The sequence below is a fragment of the Monopterus albus genome, unplaced genomic scaffold (assembly GCF_001952655.1).
Source record: "Monopterus albus unplaced genomic scaffold, M_albus_1.0 scaffold38.1, whole genome shotgun sequence".
Classification (NCBI taxonomy): Eukaryota; Metazoa; Chordata; class Actinopteri; order Synbranchiformes; family Synbranchidae; genus Monopterus; species Monopterus albus.
The window spans coordinates 2,687,108-2,696,093 of record NW_018127918.1 but is presented as its reverse complement, the minus strand read 5'-3'; the positions used below and the strand labels follow the sequence as shown (position 1 = coordinate 2,696,093).

The 8,986-nt window shown below is 37.5% G+C and overlaps 3 protein-coding genes across 6 annotated transcripts in view; 1 reads left to right on the top strand and 2 right to left on the bottom strand.

The window, feature by feature from the left end:
- Positions 1-8,986, bottom strand: part of rad51d (RAD51 paralog D) — a 477,561-nt gene that overhangs the window by 186,496 nt on the left and 282,079 nt on the right. The window lies entirely within an intron of this gene.
- LOC109959351 (N-acetyltransferase 9-like) overlaps positions 1-8,986 on the bottom strand; it is a 561,041-nt gene that overhangs the window by 462,172 nt on the left and 89,883 nt on the right. The window lies entirely within an intron of this gene.
- Positions 7-8,986, top strand: part of lrrc32 (leucine rich repeat containing 32) — a 15,941-nt gene continuing 6,961 nt past the window's right edge. Inside the window, exons 1-3 of one of the 2 annotated variants that reach the window (XM_020598597.1) lie at positions 7-3,552; positions 4,818-5,095; positions 8,896-8,980. In XM_020598597.1, coding sequence (XP_020454253.1) covers positions 8,900-8,980 — 81 coding nt within the window. In that variant the 5' untranslated portion in view covers positions 7-3,552; positions 4,818-5,095; positions 8,896-8,899. Of the gene's footprint in view, positions 3,553-4,817; positions 5,096-5,663; positions 7,203-8,895; positions 8,981-8,986 lie in introns of those variants that run through there. The other variant, XM_020598595.1, reaches the window with a different exon arrangement.

The window sequence follows — 8,986 nt, the reverse complement described above, 5'->3', positions numbered from 1 at the left end:
CCAGCTTGACATACTGTAAGTTTGATTGTAGGTGTTGTTCCAGCAGGTTAATATGACCTATAGTTGTAGTTCAGCGACCTCTAGTGGCTGTAGTTGTAATGACATGAGCAAGCGAACAAGTTAGGAGACGTAGTATATAGGGCCACAAAGTCTGCATCAGGAGGAGAATGGGGTGGAAGCGACTGCTTCAGCTCCAGTGGGGTAGCATCTTTTTCATCTAACCAAGTGTTTGTGGTTCCCGGGCCTACCCACATAGATTGTGTGACCAAATGCAATGAAACCATGAAGGTTTCATAATTGCAGTTCTGCCTCCCAGCATTGGAACAAATGACCAGATGGGGTGGAAAGGCCGGAGGATTTATTGATCACATGTGAGATAGCTATATGGTACAACACACATTGGTCCCCCTAACATCACCTCATCATTTCTAAGTCATTTCTGCTGTAATGTTTGTGTTTGTTTTTTTTTTTGTTTGTTTGTTTGTTTTTTTACTGAGGTGAAAATGGCTATATGACAAGCGGGTATGGTCATAAGTTATACTGTAACCACATCAACCACAGCTAAAACATACAGCTTCTATGTTCACACAGGGCAGATGGGGATATAGCATAGATGGGTGGGAGATGAGACGCAATGGAGTAAAAGTCTGACAACACCTGGTTGTCAGTTGTCGAATAGCACAGACTGGAGGCATCCATAGAAATGGAGGTCTTTATACAACAGCCATGTGGAACCACACAAACAGACTCTCCCTACCAAACTTTCTGGCATTCCAGTCCAATAGCCAGATTGTTGGGGCACTGTATGTCCAGCGTCACACCTGTTGGATGGGGTGCTCACTTTGAGTTGTATCTTAAATCTGCGTTGCCCATTGAAGCCTGCGTCTGTAAAATTATAGCCTGTCTTCTAAATGATATTGCAACTTGGGTACGTTTGAAATGACACACAGCTGGTGCAGCAGCCTGTTGAAGCCACAGCTCATTTCTACCATTGGGCAGTGATTTCATTTTGTACATACTCGTAGTGCACAGTTTAGAGTTTACATTATAGCTCCAGTAAATTTGCATGCAGTTATAACAACATCGACAAGCTAGAGTTGGTACTTGTCAACTAGATGTAAGACAGAAGAAGCCGTCTGACATTGTACTGTATTACTGTGAATGCATCAGTTCTCTGTAAAGTTCTGGCATGGTAAAGAAATGACCTCCCTTTTGATTTTCACCTCAGTGGAACCATTTTATTTTTCTGTCCACGATTCAAAGTCATTATGGTGCATACACCCAGCGGAAGGTTTCTGTGTTCAGCATCACAATTTGATACGTTCTCAGTCGGTATATAAGTGTGATTTAACAGAATAAACAATGTGCCGATAGTGGGTAGCTTCTTTTTCAACCTCTGACTGATTTTGAAATATGCATGTTAAAATGTTCAACTGAGGTGAAAAAGGCCGTTTGCATGCAATTTACTAACATAGCTGTCATTATTATGAAAATATTCATCCTTGTTTATGTAACATGTAAAGCCTTTTTTTTTTTCCTCAAACTAATGGGCCAAATATCTAACATCAACACCAATGCTAAGTAAGTTCTCTTCAGATGCTTTTAAGCTTTAAAATGCATTCCACATTCTGTTATTTTTAAGTACTAAGAATCCAAATGTATAATGTTATTTTGTTTAACGGTTTGGTTCCATATGAGAATGATATTTGTGTTGCAGCCACTCTAAACACCTTCAGCTTGTCACTCCAAATGCAGTAAATTTCCATGTTGACCAATATTTGTATATATTTCTTGCTCATGTAAGATATAGTGCTGTTTACTGTAACTCATTCCAGTATGGTATGGCTGTGGATGCCTTTCCAGAGAAGGACAGCCGTTTGCTGTAGAGTCTATAAAGTCGGTGGCACGCTTAATGTTTTCCTTTACAGTTTTAATGTTCTGTCACCAGACACGCCAACATATACAGTGCCTGCAGCTAGTGTGGAGCCTGTCAGCTCAAAATGGCTTGATTTAAACTTTTGAAACAATTTTTTGAGCATTAAACCCATATTTGTTCCAATGCCACATTCATATTAAGTTTAGAAGAGCCATTGCTTAAACGTGAACAAGAGGAGGTGTGTATTATGTTGGTAAAGTTTATTGAACATAAGCCATAAATGACAGCAAGTGTTGCTTTCTGGGTCTAATCATTGTGAATGATTATTCAGACGTATATTACCTGCTGTTTTCAAGTAGATTTATACACTCCTGTTTTCACAGTATGTACTTTACAAGAATAAATCTGCAAATAAAATAGGTGAACAGAGCAGAATTTTATTGTCCTGTCAGTGCCGTGGCTTTGTCTCACCAATAAAGTCAATCACCACAGTAAAGACAAACGCACAACCTGCAGCATAAATCATCAGCCACAGATGTGCACAGGTTGATAGATGATTAAAAGAGAAGAGAAAACTCGTACTAGGAGTCATGAACCACAGTCACTGCGATTCTTCCTTTGCAGACCATAAAGATTTGTACCAAATGTCAAGGCGAACAGTTGAATTACTGCAGTATGTTTGTAAAATGCAGGAATCTTTTCAGTCGTTATAAGTTACCTGGCCGTTTTTCCTCTATTCCATTCTACACAACCATGACTAAACATTTAATCAAGAGGTGTTTACTGTTGTTTTTCTGGTCATGATGCTTTAACACGTTTAAAACTCTCTGCATGGCAGCTTTATACTTACTCAGATAAACGTTTTATTCATTCTGTCAAAACAAAATCTTAATTCAGTCCATTTCAACTCAGCGGTGGCTCTGACGCTTCCACGTGTCTTTTAATGTTCAAGTCTTTTCTGTTGGTTTGTTTATTTTATAAGTTGGCATTTATTTTAGCGTTGTCACCAAAATAAAAAAACAACTTGTGGGATTATCGTCGTTTGCTTTGTTCTGAATTGTGACTTGTTGCCGTGTTCAGTGCTGTTGTAGAAATTGTGATGTGATGTAAAAATTATGTAAGATTTCCAATTCACCCAAGCTTGCTCGCAGTGTTTGGTGTCTTAAAGTTCTGAGTGAATGCAGGCTACTATGTTGGCTCCACTCATGACGAGTCAAAGTGTGTGCTCAATGTTTTTTTTTTTATGGTAAATAGTTGTGTGTTATTTGAGAATTGTTTAGTATGTTATGTTCTAAAATCTGCACTATGTCTTGCATCTCAAAGACGACAAATGCCCTGTGATTTGATTTGTTTTTGTCTTTATTTTCATTCATCTCTGAATGACTCTGGCCTCTGTTTAACGTCCTTAAAACTGGAATGTTGCACATTTAGTGCCTTTTACATTTCATCAGCTAACTTGAACATCTGCTCAGAATAGAAAAGATAAGATTCATTTATTTTTCTTTTATTGTATGTATTTTTTTATACATATATCGCCTCTGTATCCACTGTTCAAATTTTATATAAAACCTATTCCTGGCCAATTATATGCATTTTTTTTTTGTTTCTGATTATTATATTCTCACCAGATTAAGAAGTTTCTTTCCTTTCAAGATGATGATTAAAACATCAAGCTGGTAAGTTTTTTACTAAGTGATCTGTTTTGATATTTGCCTAATTTAGGTGCTTCGCATGTGTAATGTCTTCATTTTTTTCAGTCATATAAATCATACTTCATCTTCTTAACAGTCTCTAAAAATAGGAAGCAAAGTTGGAAGGGAGACAAAAACAAATTGCAGTGGTGGAAGAATTGTTCAGAGCCCTAAGTAAAATTACAAATACAATGGTGTAAAAGTCAGCGGTGGACATACTCCAATTGTTGACTTACTGCAAGTAAAAGTAGCAAAAACACAGTCAAAAAAATACTGTTACAAAAGTTGTGCATTCAAAATGTTACTTAAGTAGAAGTACAGAAGTACTGGCATCAAAATATACTTGAAAGTGCCAAAAGTAAAATAATTATTGATGATATTGTGTACATCACATCTAATGATGCTGCTGGTAAAGGTGGAGCTCATTTTGCCTGCTTTACTTACTGGGTATTTTGTGAATTTACCACCAGGGGTGAATAAAGTCGATGATTATTTTGTGTAGTTAACAATCTCATTTATTTTGGGCTGGGAACTACTGGTCCATTTGTATATGAAGTAGTTAAAACTAGCTCCACTACACACTGATGCACCAGTAATGACACTTATACAATTATATCACATCACTTATAGAGGGGATTTTCCTGTAATCAGGTACTTTGACTTCTGATATTTTAGGTATATTTTGCTTATACTTGTGTACATATACTTTATGCTTCAGACCAGCTATTTAATATTCAACTCCACTGTTTACATTTGAGGTAGGCACACCAGGAATACTTCATTTTAGTGGTGTCAGGACTGGTAAGTCCACTATATTTATTTGATAACTTTAACTACTAATTACTTTTTGGAACCTGATTAACGGAAGAGGACAGAAGAAAAACGTTTTGTCACACAAATTAGTTTTATGTATTGAACTTTGGACCCAAAACACAGCAAGTGGCAGCAGTTAGTACACGAGTAAGCACTGTATACAAACCTGATTACAAACTTTAAAAAAAAAAGTTGTAAATATTGTAGAGGCATTAATACCAGCTGTAGATGTTTTACCATACAAGTCAGTGATTACTGGAAACAGGCAGCTGCTAGGAAACATCAATGCTGCGTTTCCTGAATGTGAGCAGCAGGGGGCAGAGTTGATCTTCAACACAGCTGAACATTACTCAAACATATCAAGATTCCTTTTTGTCATTAAATTGCATATTATTGTGTTGGAGTAAGACCCCCCTGTTCTCACTGTCTCCCTCCAGGAAATAGAAACCAGGAAACAAGAAGAAGAAATAAAGACTTCATACATCTTCCCTGATAAGAGTGATGCTACATGGAAAGGGAAACAAAAAGTCTGGGAATCCCGGTAAACAAGGGACAATCCCCCAAGGAAATCTTCATCATGTGGTGTCCTTTAATTGTAATATGATGCGGTGAGGTGTGTGGTTATTTGTGAGCTGAAAACATAATGAAGTATGAAGGGATGATGAATGTGAAACCAATGCTACGAATGTACAAGACACTGGACTAAAGTGATCAGGTAAGGCTTCTTCCTATGTATTTTATTATTTCGATTCATTTACTTTACACCTGTTTGCATGTGCTTGACAGCCGTGGTCACAAAACATCAAGAGAGCATATGGGGCATTATTATAAGTCAAACTAAGCAATGGTATACTGTATAATGTAAAGCATCAGTGTTCATTCTTGATATTAGAAGCAATATTTTGACGAAGCAATCTAGCCCCTAGCACCTGACCTTTTAACAATATCACACAGTCTTCATCTGTTGCTGAAGTTTGCTTGTTGTATCAGTCTTGTCTCGGTCGTCTTGCAGACCGATCTGTGAATGCACATGCTCAGTATCTTTTATGACTGCATCAGCAGAGATCCAGATGAATCTTCTTTATTTTATTTCTGGGACAGATTTTTAAAGGTGCAACAGTAAAATATTATTTCTACATTAATGTGGGGACATTTTTATGCATAATGAGTACTTGTTAATTTAGTTGATAACACTTCTTTATTAAGGACTGAGTATTTTAACATTGTATTATTAGTATTTTATACTTATAAAATACATAATCCATCACTGGGTGTACGCAGATCTGTACAAGAACAGCAAATGTTGGAAAAGATATCTGAAAGATATACCTTGCACTGCTTTTACATGCTGGGTCTAGTTGCATAGTAACAAGTTATTCAAATACTGTACCTGCTGTGCAGTAAGTAAGGCTTTGAGGTACTTTTCCACTGCAGCTGTAGTTACTATGCAGAGATACAACACACTAGTCATAAAATACGATACATGGTATAGAATGCTCTCGGAGCAGCATATTGAGATATTAAAAGTAGCTCCACATTTTCCAAATACAATACAAAATGCTGCTCACACATTAATGCGCCTAATAATAATAATAATACAAGTATAATATACCATTATAATAGAGCACTGACAGGAGCCATACATAACTAGTACTTTTGCTTTTGATACTTTATGTGCATATTACAGATACAGATTTTTGTGCTTTTACTTGCTGTCAGTAAAATTTTTAATGCAAAATTTTACTTGTATTTTCACACTGTGTTATTACTACTTTTACTGAAGTAAATATCTTAAATACTACTGGTTGCAAACACATGTGCACATATTAATTCAACACAACAGAAACTCAGCAAGTGGCAGTCGCTCTCTTGTTGCTGTGAAATGATGGCATGTGTGAACTTTTGACTGCTTATTAAAAGGTTTACTTTGTTAAAAACAAGCTTTGAAAACCAGCACGAATGTAGGCTGCTGGTCATGATGCTGCCAAAATCAAAGGTGATTTTCTTTGTTTTCCTTCGACCGCTGAACGGCTTCATTGAAGCAGTCAGAGGTTTGGTGTGTTGGTCAAGAGCACTTGAAAAGTCGTTACCGATGGAGGAGAGAGTTTTAGTCAGCCACTTTCCAGACTGCTGAGAGATTTGTACAGTCACTTACTAATTGTTTGTATGTGTAAACTGGTTATACTCATTGCAGTAACAGTGATGTTTGTTTACAGTATGGCAAACCAGGACAAAGCCACATGGCAAATCCGACTTCCTCCCACAGTCCTGAGAGGGACGTGTGATTTGTCAGCACACCCACACGTCTCAAATGGGGGACAAACACTCTCTTGTTTCAAAAATGTGTCTATAAAAAGTGTTAAATAGTTGATGGATGTGGAACTATGTTTTGGGCATCAAGCTTTCGGGTACAAACATATTAAAGTACCCCAAATTCCAGATGAGGATTGTTGTGTGAGAGCATCCAAGCTGTTTATAAAGAACTCGTCCAACTTTTGGATTAATCGAGTGTATTTTTGGAGCAGTGGGGGTTGTGTCTCCATGAAGTGGAGCATAAAACTGGACTTCCCGACCCCCTTATAAGGCATTTCACTGGTAGCAGTGGGAGGGTGGAAGAGGGCCGAGCGATTGCAGGATATTCTCACAGGATATGATGGCTGGACAGCAGCTTGAGCTGTGCGATGTGGGGGGAAGAGTCAGCTGAGAGGAGCGTTTGGCTTGTGGTGTTACTATCAGTATGAGTGGGTGTGTGCCTGTGTTGAGGATGTGAAATCAAGATGGTCAGGAGACACTAAAAAGATGATTCATCAGCTGAAAGAGAGGTAAATGTTCAGATTTATAAAATGTTTTTAGATGTGTTCTTGCTGTTGCATGAACTGGTTTGTGGAAGCTTTGGCCTGGACTGTGGGAGCAGATGCTGCTTGCTGGAGTACAAGTTGCAGTGGTGGAAGAAATACTTAGATCCTTTACTTAAGTAAAAGTACCAAATCCACAATGAAAAAATACACAAAGTATGTGTTTTTTACTACCCGTTAAAAATATTTCACTGTGTAAAACTGAATCTTTACAGCCTGTAGATTATCACCAAAATGAAACAGGATGTTCATGATCCTCCTGTTTCAAATGTCAAACTATACTTTACTACTGAAGCAAAAGTAAGAAGTACATGACAAAGCAAAGCGAAATATATTCATCCAAGTACTTGTTCTACAGAATGATATATTACATTACTGGAATGCTTGCATTACTACTGTAACACAATGAGATATTTAGAGGTCAAATATGTCTTTGGCGGGACTGTTAACATCACTTCCCCAACTGTACACTGTTTTTTTTTATAAGAACCACAAGTTTAATCTTTAAATGCCTAGTATTTTATGGAACTATCATGCTTTTAATGTAAGCTCCTAATTTGAAAACCACTTGCCATCAGATACATGTGAAGTACAAAGTATAATACTTAGCACTTAAATGTAGTGGAGTAGAAGCAAAAACTGGTATAGAATGGAAGTTTTAGATGGAGAGAAAAGGTGTTGAGCTTTCTGGCTGCTGATTAACAACCACAGTGTTTTATCAGCGTGAATATTCAAAAGTTTTCTGCAAATAGCTTGAGTGATAAACCTCGTGTACTTTTCCCATCTTTGCACTATTTTAATCTGCCTTAAATATTAGAATAATTACAACTGAGTAATTTTCAAGGTACTCAAATAAAATGTTGTTTTACACTTTTTTGCTATTTGAAAAATCCGAATGCTTGTCAGCAGCTCTAAATGAATGATGTGTCTGTGTTTTATGCAGCTACAAGTGCACTTCATCTGCTTTAGTCATGAGAGTGCTGTGATCAATGTCCTAGTTGAATTAAATTGCAGAATCTATGAAAGCAATCTGTCTGGATGTGTATGTCATTTTTAACAGTACAGTAGGTTGAATTTCAGAGCATGACCTATAGCATTTTTAATTTGAAAACTAGACTGCTAACTCTTAACCTCTTGTGGTCTCTAATGTTTCACCTACATTTCCACGTACCAATCATCCCCATGGGTACTTACCATTACTGTGACACTAACTACGCCCACACTGTCTGCCCTGCAAGGCTACATGTTTTGTTTTGTTTTCAGGGGAACCTATCAGGAAATATTTAAGCAAGTTTCCACAAAATAACAATGCACAGGCCTTGTGTCATGTAAGAGATGACTCATTAAGACCTGACAAAACAGTGTCTGTCTTTCTTGTTTTAAATCAATAACCTACAGTAATGAATTGATTATATTTACTCGGAACTGATGGGAACCCTTCATTTTCTTAGTTATCCCTTCTCAGCGCTACCAGTTCAGCAGCTGTATATACAGAGTGTAATAGAGTATAAAAGAGAAAGGGTACAGCATACAAGTACCAAAAAGCCCCTCTTTGTACTATATGTCACAGGGTAGGTAGGCCTACTTCCCTCTCCCTTTTAAGCCATATCACCTCACAGCTTGCTTCCTGCATTTTGACTGTTCTGGACTCTCTCTGCAGCACCATGGCCACCTTCCAGCTGCTCTTCCTGCTGTTGGTCAGCTGCGTGGTCAGCCTTCACCACCACCTCTCTCCATGCCAAATTGTAAGT